This window comes from Saimiri boliviensis, chromosome 2 (genome assembly GCF_048565385.1).
Source record: "Saimiri boliviensis isolate mSaiBol1 chromosome 2, mSaiBol1.pri, whole genome shotgun sequence".
Lineage (NCBI taxonomy): Eukaryota > Metazoa > Chordata > Mammalia > Primates > Cebidae > Saimiri > Saimiri boliviensis.
Window position 1 is genome coordinate 75,874,798 of NC_133450.1, and position 22,180 is coordinate 75,896,977.

The window sequence follows — 22,180 nt, forward strand, 5'->3', positions numbered from 1 at the left end:
CTCTACTAAAAATACAAAAAATTAGCTGGGCATGGTGATGCGTGCCTGTAATCCCAGCTACTCAGGAGGCTGAGGCAGGAGAATTGCCTGAACCCAGGAGGCGGAGGTTGCGGTGAGCCGAGATCGCGCCATTGCACTCCAGCCTGGGTAACAAGAGCGAAACTCCGTCTCAAAAAAAAAAAAAAAAAAAAAAGAATCATCTAAGCCTTCATCAAGCTGTAATCTTTTTGCTGGTGAAGTCTTGCCTCCGTGTTGATGACTGCTAACTGGTAGGTGCTGGTTTGGGATAACTGCAACAATTTCTTTTTCTTTCTCTCTTTCTTTCTTTCGTTTTTTTTTTTTTTTTTTTTTTAAATGGTGACAGGGTCTCCTCTGTTTCCCAGGCTGGAATGCAGTAGCTCAATCACAACTCACTATAACCTCAAAACTCCTTAGGCTCAAGCCGTCCTCCTGCCTAAGCCTCTTGCATAGCTGGCACTACAGGTTCATGTCACTGCATGCAGCTAATTTTTAAAATTTTTTGTAGAGATGAGTATCATTAGGTAGCCCAGGCTAGTCTTGAACTCCTGACATCAAGCAGTTCCAAATGTCACTGTGGCCAGGCAGTGGCTCATGCTGGGATTACAGGTATGAACCACTGCCTGGCCACAGTGAAGACTGCCACATTGATTGATTCTTCCTTTCATGAATGATTTTTCTGTAGCACACAGTGCCATTTGATAGCATTTTACCCACAGTGGAACTTCTTTCAAAATTGGAGTCAACCCTCTCAAACCCTGCTGCTTTATCAACAAAGTTTATGTGATATTCTAAATCCCTTGTTGTCATTTGAACAATGTTCACAGCATCTTCACCTAGTACATTCCATCTCAACATAATGTTTATTGAGCAGTTTTTACACAGGAATATTTTAGATAATTACTACAAATTAAACAGTAGTATATAAAGATAAGTAAAGAATAAAGTGTTCCTACCTTTTTATTTCTCTACTTCTGTGAAGACATATACACAATTGGAGACTTTCTTCCCTATTTTTTATTATTTGGGGTTTTACCCCAACTGGGATCATGAGGTTTTTTTTTGTTTTTGTTTTTTCCTACTTTTTTTTTTCTATCTAACAATGTATCATGGACATTTTCTGGAGTTATTTCTTTAGTAGCTGTGTGATAGTCTATAGTATCGCAGCTATAGCATGATTTACACCTGTCTTGATAGACATTCACTCTGTTTTTAGTTTTTCGCTTCCACAAACTGCTGCAGCAAACCATACTCCATGCACTGCTGCTTTTATTTCCATTAGGTAAGTTCCTAAATTGGCTTAGAAAAGAGATCAGTACAATTTTAATTTTAGTAACAGCTGCCAGATTACTTTCCCAAAAGCTTATCAGAAATCATACTCAGCATTCTATGGAAGTTCCTGCTTCTCATAGTCTTTCCAGTATTGAATATTCTTAGTGTTTGCCATTCTGTTGGGTAGAAAATAATATCATGTTTTAATTCTGGGTTTTCTCTTTGTGAAATTGAACCTTTTTATTAGATTTTGTTCTAATGGGTTAAATATTTGTGATTATCAAAATATCTGTAAGTCTTAGGGGTAGTATATGTGTATATATATATTTACATATACACACATGAATATGAGAGACTGGAAGGATTTAATCATACTTTTGGAGAGGGCTGGAGGTGAAGAAAGACTTTCACAGTCTTACTCTTTATGTTACATGAATGCATGAGTGTTTTGCAAGGATGTATGCTATGTGTTAATGTGTGTTTCTTTTCTTTAGATCCCATATACTTTTTTTTTCCCCCCCGAGACGAGGTATTGCTCTGTTGCCCAGGCTGGAGTGCAGTGGCGCGATCTCAGCTCACTGCAACCTCCACCTCCTGGGTTCAAGCGATTCTCGTGTCTCAGCCTCCCAAGAAGCTGGGACTACAGGCACTTGCCACACCCTGCCTTTTTTTTTTTTTTTTTTTTTTTTTTGTATTTTTAGTAGAAATGGGGTTTCACCATGTTGGTCTGGCTGGTCTGGAATTCCTGACCTCAGGTTATCCACTCACCTCAGCCTCTCAAAGTGCTGGGATGATAGGCATGAGCCACCGAGCCTGGCCAATCCAAAAAACTCCTTTAAAGTGCTACGGATTATTCCTTCATGTACCAAGTTGTTCTCTGCTAACTAACGTGAAACAAGGGCAGATTGACCAGACCTTTTATAAGTAAGGAGGTATTTGCATCCTTGGCACTGTAAGATTGGGAATTTACGTGCCTACCTACCAACTCTTAACATTTAACTCTTGTTCACATTACAAGGGGCTGTGCCTCTCCCTGGTAGAATGTCAGGGTCATAAATTAAATTATGCAATGTCAAGAGAGAAGAACTATACTCCTTTGAATAGTTCAATATTGTAATGATTGATGATACTTTAACATCTCTTAAGATGATTTTTATTACGCAAATGTCAGTATTTATATCAGTTACATAAATTTTTTTTTATATACATGCACAAAGGTGTTGGTGAAAATTTGACTGACCCATCTGTGATAAAAGCAGAAGAAAAGAGGTAATAAGTTTTAACTATTTCATTAAGGCATAATTTCACATTTTACATTTGTACCTGCATAAACTGCCATTTTTGTAATTTTTTTTTAAATTACCTTACCAATTCCACAGGTCCTGCGATATGGTTTTTGGCCCAGCAAATCTAGGAGAAGATGCAATTAAAAACTTCAGAGCAAAACATCACTGTAATTCTTGCTGTAGAAAGCTTAAACTTCCAGGTAAAAAATACCTTAATCAGTATGGTATATAAATTGTTACAAAAGCTGGTTACTGCAATACCTCATAAGGACAGAGGTACAAAGGTTTGATATGATGGTCTCTAATTGTGCCAGCTTCAGGAGCTCCTTTGCAAATACACATCGTTTGTTATAAATGAATCTGTTTTCTTTCATTACTTAAAACAGACATAGGCCGGGCGCGGTGGCTCAAGCCTGTAATCCCAGCACTTTGGGAGGCAGAGGCGGGTGGATCACGAGGTCAAGAGATCGAGACCATCCTGGTCAACATGGTGAAACCCCGTCTCTACTAAAAATACAAAAAAGTAGCTGGGCATGGTGGTGTGTGCCTGTAATCCCAGCTACTCAGGAGGCTGAGGCAGGAGAATTGCCTGAACCCAGGAGGCGGAGGTTGCGGTGAGCCGAGATCGCGCCATTGCACTCCAGCCTGGGCAACAAGAGCGAAACTCCGTCTCAAAAAAAAAAAAAAAACAGACATAAAGTTTATTCATTTAATATATTGTATGTCAGCAGAATGCCAGGATTGTGTTAGGTGTTAAAAGCAGAATATCAAACCAGACAGCTACAGTCCCTGCCCTCATGGAGTTTAATGTTGAATATTGACTAGATTAGCAGGGAGTTACAGGACTGATAAATGCCAGAGAGAGGAAAACCAGAATAGAGTGCTGTAAAACATGTAGACAGGTCCCTTAACTCAAACATAGGTCAGGGAATGATCCTGAGAAACTAATGTATTTGCCTTTACTTGGAGAATGAATAAATTTTCAAGTAAGCCTTGCAGAAGAAATGAGAAAAAAGTATTTGATCAAGCAGGAACAGGAACTATAAATGTATTGTCTCATGATAGTAACATCATCTTTCTGTGTGAGCCTCAGGAATTCAGAGCTGTAGTGAATACTTCAACCTGGGCAACGTAGTAAGACCCTGTCTCTTTAAAAATTAAATTTTTTAAAAATTACAGATGTCTGGGACTCACCCTTTATTTATTTTTGAGACAGTATCTCACTCTGTTGCTCAGGCTAGAGTTTAGTAGTGCAATCTCAGCTTACTGCAACCTTTATCTCCCAGGCTCAAGTGATCCTCTCACCTCAGCCTCCCAAGTAGTTGGGACCTCAGGCCTATGCCACCACACCTGGCTAGTTTATACATATATAGTAGAGATGGGGCTTTGCCATGTCAACCAGGCTGTTCTTGAATTCCTGGGCTCAAGTAATGCACCCACCTCAGCCTCCCAAAGTGCTAGGATTACAGGCATGAGGCACCATGCCCAGCCCTTGAGGTTTATTTTTAAAAGTTCCACTTCTTATGACTACTAATGTCATAGTTAAGAGCTTAGACTTGAGAGCCAGTATGCGTGACTCCACAGAATACCTGCATCACCAAGGATTTTTTGAGGACTTAATGAGTTGGTTTTGTGAAGTACATAGAACAACAGTACCAGCCATATAATAAGCATTATTAGGTATGTAAATGGTAACTTTAAACAAATTTGTTTATTATTTATTGCTAGTATACAGAAATGACCTTTTTTTTTTTTTTTTTTTTTTAAGCTTATATCCCTGCAACCTTGCTTAACTCTTTTTCTGGGAGCTTTTTGTAATAGACTTCTTGGGATTTTTTTTGTGTAGGCAATAAAGACAGTTTCTTTCTTTTCAACCAGCATGTCTTTTCTTTTTCTTGACGGTTTGTACTGGCATGGATTTCCAGCACAGTGTTGAGTGGGTGTAGTGAAAGTCAACATACTTGCTTGAACCCAGAACACAGAGGTTGCAGTGAGCAGATGTTGTGCCACTGAGTGACACAGCAAGACTCCATCTCAAAAAAAAAAAAAAAAAAAAATCTGGCCCAGATCCTTCATTTTCTAGATTATATAATTAAAGTTGAGATGATTTGCTTATTGATATATGCACTAATTAATGACGTAATTAAGACAAGGCATAATTATGTTTCTTTCCACTGTTCTTTGTACGATAATTGCAGATTAGCTTGTATTGCCTAAGGCCATACTGACATCGTCTTACATTTAAAATTTATCAGAAATAATTCATGTATTTACAAATATGTGTTTGGATTATTTATGATAGGCTGTTCCTTAGATTAAAATTAGCAGCTTATGATTCAGTAAGGTCAAATATTCTTTTTAAAGAAATAGAAAATTGGCCGGGCGCGGTGGCTCAAGCCTGTAATCCCAGTACTTTGGGAGGCCGAGGCGGGTGGATCACAAGGTCAAGAGATCGGGACCAACCTTGGTCAACAAGGTGAAACCCCGTCTCTACTAAAAATACAAAAAATTAGCTGGGCATGGTGGTGCATGCCTGTAATCCCAGCTACTCAGGAGGCTGAGACAGGAGAATTGCCTGAACCCAGGAGGCGGAGGTTGCGGTGAGCCGAGATCGTGCCATTGCACTCCAGGCTGGGTAACAAGAGCGAAACTCCAAACTCCGTCTCAAAAAAAAAAAAAAAAAAAGAAATAGAAAATCAGTTCATATCTTGAGCAGAGCATCAGTTATATTTTATATGGAGATAAAAATGTAAGGGTTGGCTGGGAGCAGTGACTCATGCCTGTAATCCCAGCACTTTGGGATGCCAAGGCAGGAGGATCTCAAGGTCAGGAGTTTGAGACCAGCCTGGCCAACATGGCAAAACCCTGTCTCTACTAAAATATACAAAATATATACATATATGAAGGTTTACACCATGGCACACATAATCCTATGTAGCAAACCTGCACGTTCTGCACATGTATCTCGGGGGTTTTTTGGTTGTGGGTTTTTTTTTTAAGAAATTGAAAGAAAAAGAAAAATGGAGTCTGGGCACAGTGGCACAGGCCTGTAATCCCAGCACTTTGGGAGGTAGAGGTGGGCAGATCACCTGAGGTCAAGAGTTTGAGACCAGCCTGGCCAACATGGGGAAACCCCACCATCTCTACTAAAAATACAAAAATTAGCTGGGCATGGTGGTGGGCACCTATAATTTCAGCTACTCAGGAGGCTGAGGCAGGAGAATTGCTTGAACCCAGGAGTAGAGATTGCAGTGTGTGGAGGTCACATCACTGCACTCCATCCTGGGTGGGTGACAGAGCAAGACTCCGTCTCAAAAAAAAAAAAAAAAGGTAAAATAAAGAAAAAAGCATATGTATGTATGTTGACTGGTTAGTATATAATGTTGATATTACTGCATTGTTTCCAATTCTGCAACTATTCCTATATGTCTGTAACTTCTTTTTTTTTTTTTTTTTTTTTTTTTTGAGACGGAGTTTCGCTCTTGTTACCCAGGCTGGAGTGCAATGGCGCGATCTCGGCTCACCGCAACCTCCGCCTCCTGGGTTCAGGCAATTCTCCTGCCTCAGCCTCCTGAGTAGCTGGGATTACAGGCACGCGCCACCATGCCCAGCTAATTTTTTATATTTTTAGTAGAGACGGGGTTTCACCATGTTGACCAGGATGGTCTCGATCTCTTGACCTCGTGATCCACCCGCCTCGGCCTCCCAAAGTGCTGGGATTACAGGCTTGAGCCACCGCGCCCGGCTGTAACTTCTTAAGTTTCTTCCTGTCCAATACCTATAAATATTTTATATACTGATTATAGCAAATTTATCTGAAGACCTAATATCTTTCCCAAGCTGTGTTTCTGTGTTCAGCTACCTATATTTCTACTTGGATACTCTTATTTTTTATTTGATTTGATTTGATTTTTTGAGACAGGGTCTCACTCTGTCGCCCATGCTGGCGTGCAGTGGCATCACCTTGGCTCACTGCAATCTCTGCCTCCTGGGGCTCAAACAATCCTCCCACCTTAGCCTTCTGAGTAGCTGGGACTACAGGCACACGCTACCATGCCTGGCTAATTATTGTATTTTTTGTAGAGATGAGAGACTTCACGACGTTGGCCAGGCTGCTCTTGAACTCCTGACCTCAAATGATTCTCCCACCTCAGCCTTTCAAAATGCTGGGATTACAGGCATGAGCTACTGCACCCTGCCTTCAAAGCACTTTTTACTGCTTATAGTTCTATCATTTTTCTGTTTGCTTATTTTTTGTCACCCACTAGAATATAAGCTTATTTATTAGACCAGGGACCTTGTCTGGTTTGTTCTTTGCTACATTTCCATGCCTACGTGAGTTCCTGACTCATGGTCAATATGTAATTATTTGTTGAATGAATGAATGACTTCATTTTTATGTGCATAAATTTGGTGACTATTTATAACAACCTGATGGAAAACAAGTCTGACATGTTTGGAGAAAAAATGAGTAGAAAATGTTCTAATTCAGCCGGGTGCATTGGATCATGCCTGTAATCCCAGCACTTTGGGAAGCCGAGATGGGCAGATCACCGGAGGTTGGGAATTGGAGACCAGCCTGACCAACATAGGGAAACCCTGTCTCTACTAAAAATGTAAAAAATTAGCTGGGCGTGGTGGCACATACCTGTAATCCCAGCTGCTCAGGAGGTAAGAGAATCGCTTGAACCTGAGAGGTAGAGGTTGTGGTGAGCCGAGATCGTGCCATCACATTCCAGCCTGTACAACAAGAGCAAAACTCCATCTCAAAAAAAAAAAAAGAAAGAAAAGAAAATGTTTCTAATTCTCCATTTCTAAGAAATACTAACTACTAACTTTTTTTCTTTTCTTTCTCTCTCTTTTTTAAATTGTTTTGGTTGCTCAATGTAGACCTGAAGAGGAATGATTATACGCCTGATAAGATTATATTTCCTCAGGATGAGCCTTCAGATTTGAGTCTTCAGCCTGGAAATTCCACCAAAGAATCAGAATCAACTAATTCTGTTCGTCTGATGTTATAATATTAATATTACTGAATCATTGGTTTTGCCTGCACCTCGCAGAAATGTTACTGTGTCACTTTTCCCTCAGGAGGAAATTGGTAATATAGAAAGGTGTATGCAAGTTGAATTTGCTGACTCCAGCACAGTTAAAAGGTCAATATTCTTTTGACTTGATTAAACTCATCAGTCAGAAACTCCGTATAGGATAGAGCTGGCAGCTGAGAAATTTTAAAGGTAATTGATAATTAGTATTTATAACTTTTTAAAGGGCTCTTTATATAGCAGAGGATCTCATTTGACTTTGTTCTGATGAGAGTGATGCCCTCTTATGTGGTGCAATACCATTAACCAAAGGTAGATGTTCATGCAGATTTTATTGGCAGCTGGTTTATTGCCATTCAACTAGGAAAATGAAGAGATCACTCAGCCTTTTGGTTAAATGGCAGTCAAAACATGTGTTTAATGTGTTTCAGTGATGATATCACTGGCTCCCAACTAGATGCTTGTTGGCCACAGGAAGGGAAATGACTTGTTCTAATTCTAGGTTCACAGAGAAGAACTGAGCTGAAGACCATTTCAAGAGGGATGGTATTTATGAATCAGGGTTAGGCTCCATATTTAAAGACAGAGAGAGTTTTTTGTTAAATAGAACCCAAATTGTGTAAAAGTGATAGTTGGGTTTTTAACATTGTTTTATCAAGTCACTGTTAGCTAGAAGAAAGCCATGGTAAACTGATACATAACCTAAATTATAAAAGGAGAAACCCAATTCACTCATCAAGGGAAGTACTTTTTCCCTATCCATATCCATAGTAACAACCCAGAACTTAGATACTTCTCTGGAAATTTTATTGATTGGCATATCAAATCACAATGTAAACATGAACTCCTGCATGTATTTAAAATTGTGTTAGAACATTTAAACATGAATGCTGTTTGTGGTACTTAAGAAATTAATTCAGTTGGATTATCATTATGTGATACTGGCAGATTGCAATGCAACCTTATGCCAATAAAATGTAATTTAACAGCCCCAGATATTGTTGAATATTCAACAATAACAGGAAAAGCTTTTCATTGGACTAAAAATTTTATGCTTTAATTTTTTTTTTCCTTTTTCTATTTGTTTCCTTGGTACTAATTTTAATTTTTATTTGGAAGGGAGCAGTATAAAGCTTATTTGTATTCAGTAGTGTATCTCATAGATACAGACAAGGCAAGAGATGATAAGCTGTTTAAATAGTGTTTAATGTTGATTGGGGGTGGGGAGAAAGAAAAAGTGTATTACTTAAAGATATTATACTATATACATTTTGTATATCATTAAATCTTTAAAAGAAATGAAATAAATTTATTATGGTTTACAGATGTTTAGTGAGTTTAATCATTCTGAAAAATCTGACATTTTCAAGGTATCAGTGTATCAGTTTTTTTAATGAACCATTTATATAGCTATGCTTTTGATCTCCTATCCTGTACAGTGTTTAATACTGATTTCTTACTGTCTTCTTAGAAATGTGTTTCTTGTTATGCCAAAAGAGGGCAAGTTGGGCTATCTACTGATTTTTAATTTTATGTTAATTATTTTCGCAGGATGATAATAGTATCTAACATTTATTTAGTGCCTACTATGTGCCAGGCATTACTTTTAAGTATTTCACTTACGTTAACCTATTTAATCCTTACAATGATGTTATGAAATAGGCGTTATTATCCTGCTTTGCAGATTTGAAAATCAAGGTGCTAGAGAGGTAAAGTAACATTTCTAAGATTCTTAAAATTATTTAATAATAAGTAGCAGTGGTAGGATTTGAACCCAAACTGGCTGCCTTTCATCTATACTGTTTTTGTTTTGTTTTGTTTGTCTCGGCCTGGCGTGGTGGCTCATGCCTGTAATCCCAGCAGTTTGGGAGGCCATGGCAGGTGAATCACTTGGGCTCAGGAGTTTCAGACCAACCTGGGCAACATGGTACAATCCTATCTCTACTAAAAAATATAAAAATTAGGCCAGATGTGGTGGTTCACACCTATAATCCCAGCACTTTGGGAGGCCAAGGCAGGCAGATCATCTAAGGTCAGGAGTTCGAGACCAGCCTAGCCAACACAGTGAAACCCTATCTCTACTAAAAGTACAAAAAATTAGGCAGTTTTGGTGGCAGATGCCTGTAATCCCAGCTACTGGGGAGGCTGAAGCAGGAGAAACACATGAACCCTGGAGGCGGAGGTTGCAGTGAGCCGAGATCATGCCATTACACTCCAGCCTGGGCAGCATTGCAAGGCTTTGTATAAAAATAAAAAATAAATAAATAAATAAATAAATAAATAAATAAATAAATAAATAAAAATTGGTTGGCTGTGGTGGTTTGCACCTGTAGTTCCAGGTACTTGGGAAACTGAAGTGGGAGGATTGCTTGAGCCTAGGAGGTTGAGGCAGCAGTGAGCTGACATGATGCCACTGCTCTCCAACCTGGGCGACAGAGTTGAGAACCTGTCTCAGGAAAAAAAAAATACAGACGAAGTCTTGCTCTGTTGCCTAGGCTGGAGTATAGTAGCGTGATCATAGCTCACTGCAGCCTTAAACTCCTGGGCTGAATTAATCCTTCTGCCACAGCCTCTTGATTAGCTGGGACCACAGGCGTGCACCACTACATCTAGCAAATTTTATTTGTTTTTTATTTTTATTTACTGTAGTTTTTTGAGTTGGAGTTTCACTCTGTTGGCCCGGCTGGAGTACAGTGGCATGATCTCGGCTCACTGCAACCTCTGCCTCCCAGGTTCAAGCGATTCTCCTGCTTCAGCCTCCTAAGTATCTGGGATTACAGTCACACACCACTGCGCCAGGCTAATTTTTGTATTTTTCGTAGAGACAGGGTTTCACCGTGTTCGCCAGGCTGGTCTCGAACTCCTGACCTCAAGTGATCTGCTCACCTCCGCCTCCCAAAGTGCTTGGATTATAGGTGTGAACCATTACACCCGACCAACAATTGCTTGGTTTTAAAGTTTCTTAATATGTAGATTTTTATCTCTCATCTTTGCCCCCAGCTTATGTTTTGGAGAACCAACTTATTTGTCCTGAGAAGTTTACTACATTTGAGATTTCGCTGATTATTTGTTTCCTGCATATGTCATAAACTAGTTGTTAAATCTAAAGGCTTGATCAGATTCAGTGTTGAATTTTCATAAGAATGCTTCATTGTTGGGGTTAATAATTCTGTTAGGAAACACCTGCCTGGTTGTCTTTTTGATGGTCATTACCTAGGTCTATTATTAATTAGGTCAGTGGAGCTCATGGTGGGCCACAAACCCCTGGGAGTCTCCCCAGGACAGTCTCAGGGGGTACATAACATGAGGACAAAACTGTTATCATAATACTAAGGTATTATTTGCCGTTTTCACTCTATTGAGAGTTTTACTGATGGGATAAAAGCAGTGGTGGGTAAAACTGCCAGAACCTTAGCATGAATCAAATGAAAATTGGGATTTTGGAAAACCATTAGCACTACAGCTTCCTAATACTTTCCTAATTAAATCAGTGTTGATACTAAAAATGTTTTTTTTTTTTGGGGGGGGGAGATGGAGTTTTGCTCTTGTTGCCCAGGCTGGAGTGCAGTGGCATGTTCTCCACTCACTGCAGCCTCTGCCTCCCAGTTGCAAGCAGTTCTCCTGCCTCAGCCTCCCGAGTAGCTGGGATTACCAGCATGAGCCACCACACTCATCTAATATTTGTGCTTTTAGTAGAGATGGGATTTCACCATGTTGGCCAGGCTGGTCTCAAATTCCTGGGCTCAAGTGATATACCCAGTTTGGCCTCCCAAAGTGTTGGGATTGCAGGCATGAGCCGCCATGACCAGCCCCAATACCTGTTTAATAGAAGTTCTAGAATAAAAACACTAGAAGGAAAGAAAGAATGCACTAAACGGCACATTTTGTGATTCTGTAAGTAAAGAAAAAGTTTATAGGGAATGGATTGACATCAGGATTATCACATAGTAGGCCAGGCACGGTGGTTCATACCTGTAATTCTAGCACTTTGGGAGGCTGAGGTGGGAGGTTTGGTTTAAACCCAGGAGTTTGAGACCAGCCTGGGCAATGTAGTGAGACCTCATCTCTACCAAAAAAAAAAAAAAATTTAGCCGCACATGGTGGCTCACACTTATAGTCCCAGCTACTTGGGAGGCTGACACAGGAGAATGGCTTGAACCTAGGAGGTAGAGGTTGCAGTGAGCTGAGATTGCATCACTGCATTCCAGCCTGGGTGACAGAGTGAGACCCTGCCTCAAAAAATAAACCAAAAACAAAAAATTCTTATCTACTGTGTGTAAGAGGCAGTTGAATCCAGTCATGTGACAGCATTCTCAGGAAGTCTATCCGTGCTTTTTTGTGGAAAATGTTAAGGATGTCTTCAAAGAAAAAGAATCTGAATAGAAAGATACAAGAAAAAAAAAAAAAGCACAGAAGTGACCAATGGTGTATAAAAGACACAAATTTAAATCCCTACTGACAAATTTTTTTTATTTTTTATTTTTTGTTGTTGTTTTTGTTTTTTGAGATGGAGTTTCGCTCTTGTTACCCAGGCTGGAGTGCAATGGTGTGATCTCGGCTCACCGCAACCTCCGCCTCCTGGGTTCAGGCAATTCTCCTGTCTCAGCCTCCCGAGTAGCTGGGATTACAGGCAGGTGCCACCATGCCCAGCTAATTTTTTGTATTTTTAGTAGAGACGGGGTTTCACCATGTTGACCAGGATGGTCTGGATCTCTTGACCACGTGATCCACCCGCCTCGGCCTCCCAAAGTGCTGGGATTACAGGCTTGAGCCACTGGGCCCAGCCTTACTTTTATACTTTTTTTAATATTTAAAGGAAACATGAATAGAATATAAAAATGCGCAACTCCCTGGCCATTAGAAGGAAATAAAGTTTGAGAGGAGGAGAGGCTTTTTAAAAAGTAATCCACTAGGACCAGGCATGGTGGCTCACGAGGCAGTAGGATCATTTGAGCCTGGGAGTTTAAGAGGAGCTTAACACACACACGCACGCACGCGCGTGGAGACCAGGCCCCAGGTCCCTTCCAGCTTCTTTCATTCATTAATAATTTAGTCTAAAATCCGTTAGGTTTCAGACCAATCGTAGGTTTTCATATTGAGAGGCAACAGTGACCTGGTGGGGTTGTCAGCAAAGCAGGATGAGGATAGTACTTGTGTGTTGTGTAGAGGGGAGTTATATGTAGAGGGGTTGGTCAAAGAAGGAAATATATTGAGGACAATGGGAGGTGCCTCTCTGTTGGAGATGGGGTTGTAAATATGTAAGAGGGAGGAAACTAGAATAAATCCTGAAATGTAGATTTGGAATTGGAACTACTGGCATGAATTAATGGTTCCCAAAATACCCAGATAAATTCAGTATGGTAGTAATACTGAAAAAAAATCTGGAGAGATACACCTATGGATATGGATATATGTATGCATAGAGGACCTGGAAACAGCAGCGCCGTAATAACGTGTCTACCAGCTCCTAGATCTTGGTTTCTGAATACCATTCTTCACTAAAAGGAACCAGGGATTGGAGAAACATCTGACTTCAGGATTGGAGGAAGAATGCTACTCTAGAAGATCTTGCTGTGCCAAAAAAGGAAGTGCTCAAAGAACAATGAGGACATGTCAAATAGAAATAGAAGATATCTTGAAGGGCTTCCTGCAGGCTACTCTTGAGAAAATGTGAACACGTTAAAAAAAAAAAAAAAAAAAAAAATCATGGCCCAGTGCAGTGTCTCACACCTGTAATCCCAGCACTTTAAGATGGCAAAGTTGGAGGATTGCTTGAGACCAAGAGCTCAAGACCAGCCTGGGCAACATAGTGAGACCCCTGTCTCTACAACAAAACAAAATAGCTGGGCATAGGGGCCAGGTGCAGTAGCTCACGCCTGTAATCCCAGCACTTTGGGTGGCCAAGCAGGTGGATCACCTGAGGTTGGGAGTTCGAGACCAGCCTGACCAACATGGAGAAACCCCCATCTCTACTAGAAGTACAAAATTAGCCAGGTGTGGTGGCACATGCCTGTAATCCTAGCTACTTGAGAGGCTGAGGCAGGAGAATCACGTGAACCCAGGAGGCAGGGGTTGCCATGAGCCAAGATTTTGCATGCTGTTGCACTCCAGCCTGAGCAACAAGAGCAAAACTCTGTCTCAAAAAAAAAGGCTAGACATAGCAAAATGTGGTGTAGTCCCAGCTACTCAGGAGGCTGAGGCAGAAGGATCACTTGGCCCCAAGAAGTTGAGGCTGCAGTGAGCCGAGATAACACAACTGCACTCCAGTGAGCAGTGAGCAACAGTGAGACCCTGTCTTAAAAAAAAAAAAAAAAAAATCATGAAAATACCAGATGTAATCCATTGAACAAAATGGGAATTTATGAGTCCATACTGATTAGAATTAATAAGTGGAGTCACAGCCAGGTGCAGTGATTCATGCCTGTAATCCCAACACTTTGGGAGGCCAAGGTGGGTGGATCACTTTGAGTTCAGGCGTTCGAGACTAGCATGGGCAAAATGGCAAAACCTCATCGCTACAAAAAAATACAAAAATTAGCCAGGCATTGATGGCTCTCTCCTATAGTCCCACCTACACAGGAGACTGAAGCTGGAGAAATGCTTAAGCCTGGGAAGCGGAGGTTGCAGGGAGTTGAGATTGCGCCACTGCACTCCAGCCTCCGGGATGGTGAAATGCTGTCTCAAAAAAGAGAATAAGGCCTGTCGCAGTGGCTCAGGCCTGTAATCCCAGCACTTTGGGAGGCCGAGGTGGGCGGATCACAAGGTCAAGAGTTCAAGACCAGCCTGGCCAATATGGTGAAACCCTGTCTCTACTAAAAATACAAAAAAAGTTAGCTGGACGTGGTGGCAGGCACCTATAGTCCCAACTACTAGAGAGGCTGAGGCAGTAGAATTGGTTGAACCTGGGGGGCAGAGGTTGCAGTGAGCCGAAATCACACCACTGTACTCCAGCCTGGGCAACAGAGCGAGACTGTCTCAAATAAATAAATAAATAAATAAATGGAGAAACTTCCCTTTATAGTAGAGTACCAACGGATGACTGTAGTCAGAATAATGATATTAGAAACTCAGCATTTGACAATGATCATAGCAAAAATCCAGCCAAGAAACATCAATTGCTAAACTAGTTCATGAAAGTTTGATAAGAAACGGGCCATTTACATAGTTTCAAAACAAACAAACAAAAAAACAAACTCCTGGGAAGTCCTTCCTGAAAAATGCTTCCTGATGATTAACTACATTGGAGAAACCTGGGAGACCCCACTTTATTCAAGTTGTCACAGTTCATATAACCAATGCTGGGACAAATCAAAATTGTCTAGCATTTGATAGAATACAATAAGAGCACAGCATCACTTCAGTGTTAGTCGTAATAAAAATGCATGCCAGGCATAGTGGCTCATGCCTGTAATCACAGCACTGTGGGAGGCCAAGGAGGGTGGATCACTTGAGGTCAAGAGATCAAGACCAGCCTGGTCAACACAGTGAAACCCCATCTCTACTAAAAATACAAAAAAATTAGCTGGACATGGTGGCGGGCACCTGTAATCCCTGCTTCTCAGGAGGCCAAGGCAGGAAAATCACTTGAACCTGGGAGGCAGAAGTTTCAATTAGCCAAGATTGCACCATTGCACTCCAGCCTGGATGACAGAGTGAGACTCTGTCTCAAAAAAAAAAAAATTAAAAAAAAAAAACATAAAAACAAAAAAAATGCATAATGTGAATCTAATGAGGAAACATCAGACAAACCCAAATTAAGAGATACTCCTCACAATAATTGGTCAGTAATCTTCAAAAGTTCATGAAAAGCAATTAATACATAGAACCATTTCAGGTTGAAGGAACCCAAAAGAGACATGACAACTAAATGCAAAGTGAGATCCCAGATAAACTATATCTGGTTTTCCTTTTTGAGTTTTGTTTGTTTTAAGACAGAGTGTTATTCTGTTGCTCAGGCTGGAGGGCAGTGGAGTGGTCTTGACTCACTGCAATTTCTGCCTCCCGGGTTCAAGGGATTCTCGTTCCTCAGCCTCCAGAATAGCTGGGAGTACAAGCCTGTGCCACCATGCCCAGCTGTTCTTTTTGTATTTTTAGTAGAGACAGGGTTTCACCATGTTGGCCAGGCTGGTCTCAAACTCCTGGCTTCAAGGAATCTGCCCGCGTCGGCCTCCTAAAGTTCTGGGATTATAAGTGTTAGCCACCACTCCTGGTTTTTGGGTTTGTTTGTTTGGTTTTTTTTTTGGCAGAGTCTCTGTCACTCTGGCTGGAGTGCAGTGGCACAATCACAGCTCGCTGCAAACTTGACCTCCTGGCTCAAGTGATCCTTCCACCTCAGCCTCCTGAGTAGCTGGAACTGCAGTCATACACCACCATGCTCAATTAATTTTTTTTTTTTTTTTTTTTTGGTAAAGAGGGATGGGGAATATGATGGGGGAGGAAATGGCGGAGGGGGTGGCGGGTTCTCACTGTGTTGCCCAAACTGGTCTTGAATTCCTGGACTCAAGTGATCCTCCTACCTCGGTGTCCCAAAGTGCTGGGATTACAGGCATGAGCCACCACATCCGGCCCCATGTCTGATTTTAAACTAAGTTTGGTAATTGGTTATATAGCACAGAACATTAACGCATAGATCATCTAACTCTTGAACGTAGATATGAAACCCTTGAACAAATGGATTAACAAGAACCCAACAATTCATGGAAATAATAACGACATCACAAAATAAGCATACCTGAGGAATAGCAGATTCGTTTAATATGTGACCATCATTGATAATGAACAAAAATAATAGAATAAGGAAGAAAATCTCATAGTTACTTCAATAAATACAGAGAAATCTGGTCACACTCACTATCCATTCATGATTACAACCCTCCAAAACTGTGTCTACAGACATCATGATGGTGAATTATCCAAAGCTTTCTCTCTAAGTTAAGGAATTAGCTCTCCCCACTTCTATTCACTATTCTACTATATTCACTATTTCACTAATATTTACTATTTTTCACCATTTTACCGGCAATCCTAGCTAAAGAAGTAAAGAAGTAAGACTCAGAAAGAAAAAATTAAACTGATTTTGTTGCAGATAACTTGAATGTGTTTATAGAAAATCCAAATAACCTATATAGTCTATGAAATTAGACTAAAGTCAGTCAAGTTAGACTATACATGGTGGCTCACACCTATAATCCTAGCACTTTGGGAGGGCGAAGTGGGAGGATTGCTTGAGTCCATGAGTTCGAGACCAACCTGGGCAGCACAGCAAGGCCCTGTCTCTATTTAAATAAAAATTACAAAATTAAAGAGTAGGGTTAGAAAGGTTCCTGGATAGACTACCAACATACAATAAGCAATTGTATTTTTACCTACCAGCATCAAACACAAAATGAAACTTTTAAAAGACTCTATTGATTAGGGGAAAGTGAAGGAGTTGGGAGAGACTCACTGACCAACAGAGCAAGTTTATAGGATTTAAACCTGTAGAACCACTACTGAGGTGACTTTGAGAGACACCTCTGTAAATAGACCACAAATATCAAATACCTGCAAGAGAGGACACCTCTACTTGCCTAGATTGCTTATTCTGGTGTCAAAGAATTAATATTCTTAATATCTTTGTGTAGCCTGAGAATATGTGTGGGTTGTTTTTTGAGGGGGACTGAGTCTTACTCTTGTCACCCAGACTGGAGTGCAGTTGCGTGATCTCGACTTACTGCAACCTCCACCTCCTGGGTTCAAGCATTTCTTCTGCCTCAGCCTTCCAACATGTGCCACTGCGCTGGGCTAATTTTTGTATTTTTAGTAGAGATGGGGTTTCACCATGTTGGCCAGCCTGGTCTCGAACTCCTAACCTGGTGATCTGCCAGACTCAGCCTCCCAAAGCGCTGGTATTACAGGTGTGAGCCACTGTACTCGGCCTTATATGTGGGTTTTATTTTTTTTAAACCATTTGGACATAAGTGGGGGGACATACTATGGACTCTTCAACACCTTGCTTTTTTTTACTTATCAGTTACAGATCTTGGGGAGAAATCCATTTTAGCAAAAAATATATCTACTGTATTCTTGCTTTTTTTTTTTTGAGACGGAGTTTCACTCTTGTTACCCAGGCTGGAGTGCAATGGCACGATCTCGGCTCACCGTAACCTCCGCCTCCTGGGCTCAGGCAATTCTCCTGCCTCAGCCTCCTAAGTAGCTGGGATTACAGGCACGCACCACCATGCCCAGCTAACTTTTTGTATTTTTAGTAGAGACGGGGTTTCACCTTGTTGACCAGGATGGTCTCGATCTCTCGACCTCGTGATCCACCCGCCTCGGCCTCCCAAAGTGTTGGGATTACAGGCTTGAGCCACCGTGCCCGGCCGTATTCTTGCTTTTTAATTTTTTTTTTTTTTTTTTTTTTGAGATTTTTTTTTTTGAGTTTTGCTCTTGTTGACCAGGCTAAGCGCAATGGCACCATCTTGGCTCGCCAAAACCTCCACCTCCCAGGTTCAAGCGATTCTCCTGCCTCAGCCTCCCGAGTAGCTGGAATTACAGGCATGTGCCACCATGTCCAACTAATTTTTGTATTTTTAGTAGAGACAGGGTTTCACCATGTTGGCCAGACTGGCCTCAAACTCCTGACCTCGTGATCCACCCACCTTGACCTCCCAAAGTGCTGGGATTGCAAGCATGAGCCACCGTGCCTGGCCTGCGTTTTAATTTTTTAAACTTGCAAAAGAATTGCAAGAATAGTGCTCTTTAGTGGACCTTCATTCATTCACCAACTGCTGGCAGGCAGGTGCACTGGCTTTACAGTATGTGCTTTACCACTCCTCTTTCTTCCCATCCTCGTGTCCCTGTGTGTCCCTTCCTAAACCGTTTGAAAACAGGTTGCATATATTATGCGCCTGCACCCTGAAAAATTTCACTGTGTATTTTCTAAGAACAAGGGCATCTCCTTGCATAAACACACTACAATTTTCTCAAATTCAGAAGATTCAACTTTAATAGAAAAAGCTATCTGCATATTATCCGTATTCAAATTTCATAATTTGTTCCCATAATGTTTTATGCCAATTTTTTTTCTAATCTGAGATTCAGTCCAGATAGATGTGGCTCCTGAATAAAAATGAAAGCCCTCCCTCCCTAGGGTGAAAAACATTCCCTCAGGGCTCCTAGAAGTCGTGTAGTCACTGGGAAGGAGGAATGAGTGCCCAAAGGTTGCTGTAGTGTCCACTAACTCAGTGGAGGTAAATCTTTTGTGCACGTGTGTGTGTGTGTGTGTGTGTGTGTAATGTATACATACACAAGAGGAACTGAGTGATGGAGGAAGGGAGAGGTTATATGTACAGTTCATTCTCTGGAGCCATTTTTTTTTTTTTTTTTTTTTCTGAGATGGAGTCTCACTCTGTCACCCAGGCTGGAGTGCAGTGGCACAATCTCGGCTCACTGCAACCTCTGCCTCCTGGGTTCAAGTAATTCTCCCACCTCGGCCTCCTGAATAGCTGGGATTGCAGGTATCCGCCACCGTGCCCATCTAATTTTTATATTTTTAGTAGAGATGGGGTTTCACCATGTTGGCCAGACTGGTCTCAAACTGCTGACCTCGTGATCCACCCGCCTTGGCCTCTCAAACTGCTGGGATTACAGGCGTGAACCACCATGCCCCGCTCTGGAGCCTAATCTTTTTTTTTTTTTTTTTTTTGGAATGGTCATTTCTTTTTATTTTTAATTAATTAATTAATTAATTAATTAATTATACTTTAGGTGCATACTGTACCTGGCATTTCTTCCCATGTTGTCCCTCTCCACCTTCCCCTCCCTCCCCACCCCCTGCTGTCTCTCCCCTAACCTAACACCCCCAACTGCTCCCAGTGTGTGATGCTCCTCTCTGAGTCTACATGTTCTCATTGTTCAACACCCACCTATGAATGAGAACATGCGGTGTTTGGCTTTCTGTTCTTGTGTGAGTTTGCTGAGGATGATGGTTTCCAGATTCATCCAAATCCCTACAAAGGACACAAACTCATCGTTTTTTATGGCTGCATAGTATTCCATGGTGTATATATAACATATTTTCTTTGTTCAGTCTATCATTGATGGGCATTTGGGTTGGTTCCAGGTCTTTGCTATTGTACATAGGGCTGCAATGAATATATGTGTGCATGTGTCTTTATAGTAAAATGATTTATAGTTCTTTGGGTATATATCCAGTAATGGGATTGCTGGGTCAAATGGAATTTCGATTTCTAGATCCTTGACGAATCACCACACAGTCTTCCACAATGTTTGAACTAATTTACACTCCCACTAACTGTGTAAGAGTGTTCCTATTTCTCCACATCTCTCCAGCATCTGTTGTCTCCAGATTTTTTTTATGATCACCATTCTAACTGGCGTGAGATGGTATCTCAATGTGATTTTGATTTGCATTTCTCTAATGACCAGTGCTGATGAGCATTTTTTCATATGTTTGTTGGCCTCATATATGTCTTCTTTTGAAAAGTGTCTATTCATATCATTCACCCACTTTTGTATGGGGTTGTTTTTTTCTTGTATATCTATTTTAGTTCTTTGTAGATTCTGGATATTAGCCCTTTGTCAGATGGGTAGATTGTAAAAATTTTTTCCCATTCTGTTGGTTAATAATTCGCTCTAATCATGATTTATTTTGCTGTACAGAGCTCTGAATTTTAATTAGATCCCATTTGTCTATCTTGGCTTTTATTGCTATTGCTTTTGGTGTTTTAGTCATGAAGTCTTTGCCTATGCCTATGTCCTGAATGATTTTGCCTACATTTTCTTCTAGTGTTTTTATGGTGTTAGGTTTTATGTTTAAATCTTTAGTCCATCTGAAGTTAATTTAAGTGTAAGGTGACAGGTAGGGGTCCAGTTTCTGCTTTCTGCACATTGCTAGCCAGTTTTCCCAACACCATTTATTAAACAGGGAATCCTTTCCCCATTGCTTGTTTTTGGTAGGTTTGTCAAAGATCAGATGGTTGTAGATGTGTGGTGTTGCTTCTGGAGCCTCTGTTCTGTTCCATTGGTCTATGCCTCTGCTTTGGTACCAGTATCATGCTGTTTTGATTACTGTAGTCTTGTAGTATAGTTTGAAGGCCAGTAGTGTGATGCCTCCAGCTTTGTTCTTTTTGCTTAGGATTGTCTTGGCTATGTGGGCTCTCTTGTGATTCCATATGAAGTTTAAAATGTTTTTTTCCAGTTCTAAAGAACTGGAAAAAAAGTCATTGGTAGCTTGAAGAAGGTCATTGGTAGCTTGATGGGGATAGCATTGAATCTATAGATTACTTGGGGCAGTGTGGCCATTTTCACAATATTAATTCTTCCTAACCATGAGCATGGAATGTTTTTCCATTTGTTTGTGTCCTCTCTTATTTTGTTGAGTAGTGGTCTGTAGTTCTCCTTGAAGAGGTCCTTTATATCCTTTGTTAGTTGTAGCAATTGTGAATGGGAGTTCGTTCTTGATTTGGCTGTTTGTCTGTTATTGGTATATAGCAGGCGTCCCCAAACTTTTTACACAGGGGGCCAGTTCACTGTCCCTTAGACCGTTGGAGGGCCACCACATACTGTGCTTCTCTCACTGACCACCAATGAAAGAGGTGCCCCTTCCTGAAGTGCAGTGGGGGTGGGGGGGCAGATAAATGGCCTCAGGGGGCTGCATGCAGCCTGCAGGCCGTAGTTTGGGGACGCCTGGTATATAGGAATTCTTGTGATTTCTGCACATTGATTTTGTATCCTGAGACTTTACTGAGGTTGCTTATCAATTTGAGATTTTGGGCTGAGACAATGGGGTCTTCTAAATATACAATCATGTCATCTGCAAATAGAGACAGTTTGACTCCCTCCTTTCCTGATTGAATACCCTTTATTTCTTTTTCTTGCCTGATTGCTCTGGCTAGAACTTCCAATACTATATTGAATAGGAGTGGTGAGAGAGGGCATCCTTGTCTAGTGCCTGATTTCAAGGGGAATTCTTCCAGCTTTCACCCATTCAGTATGATATTGGCTGTAGGTTTGTCATATATAGCTTTTATCATTTTATGATACATTCTGTCAATACCTAGTTATTGAGTTTTTACCATGAAGGGCTGTTGAATTTTGTCAAAAGCCTTCTCTGCATCTATTGAGATAATCATGTGGTTTTTGTCTTTGGTTCCATTTATGTGATGGATTACATATTTCAGACAACCAAGTAACAGTATCTCATGGCAACATGCTAGAATCTTGAAGGTGAATGGAAAGGATTATGATGTATGGAAATTCCAAGTTGGAGTGGTGCCTGATACAGGTGAAAATCATTTTGCAGCTCTGGAAGAGGGAGGAGCATATCAATTGTTTAAAACAAAAAGCCAGCGTTAACAGGCTCAGAGAAATGAAGTTGAAAGGAACAGATGTAGCTTCTGAATAGAAGTGAAAATTCGGCCGGGCGCGGTGGCTCAAGCCTGTAATCCCAGCACTTTGGGAGGCCGAGGTGGGTGGATCACGAGGTCGAGAGATCGAGACCATCCCGGTCAACATGGTGAAACCCCGTCCCTACTAAAAATACAAAAAATTAGCTGG

General features: G+C 41.0%; 1 protein-coding gene across 2 annotated transcripts in view; it reads left to right on the forward strand.

The window, feature by feature from the left end:
• TRPM7 (transient receptor potential cation channel subfamily M member 7) overlaps positions 1 to 8,948 on the forward strand; it is a 127,778-nt gene extending 118,830 nt beyond the window's left edge. For both annotated transcript variants that reach the window (XM_010339488.3, XM_039469174.2), the window contains exons 37-39: positions 2,508 to 2,559; positions 2,670 to 2,776; positions 7,467 to 8,948. In XM_010339488.3, the coding sequence (XP_010337790.1) occupies positions 2,508 to 2,559; positions 2,670 to 2,776; positions 7,467 to 7,597 (290 nt within the window). In that variant the 3' untranslated portion in view covers positions 7,598 to 8,948. The remainder of the gene's footprint in view (positions 1 to 2,507; positions 2,560 to 2,669; positions 2,777 to 7,466) is intronic.
• Positions 8,949 to 22,180: the final 13,232 nt, after the last annotated feature.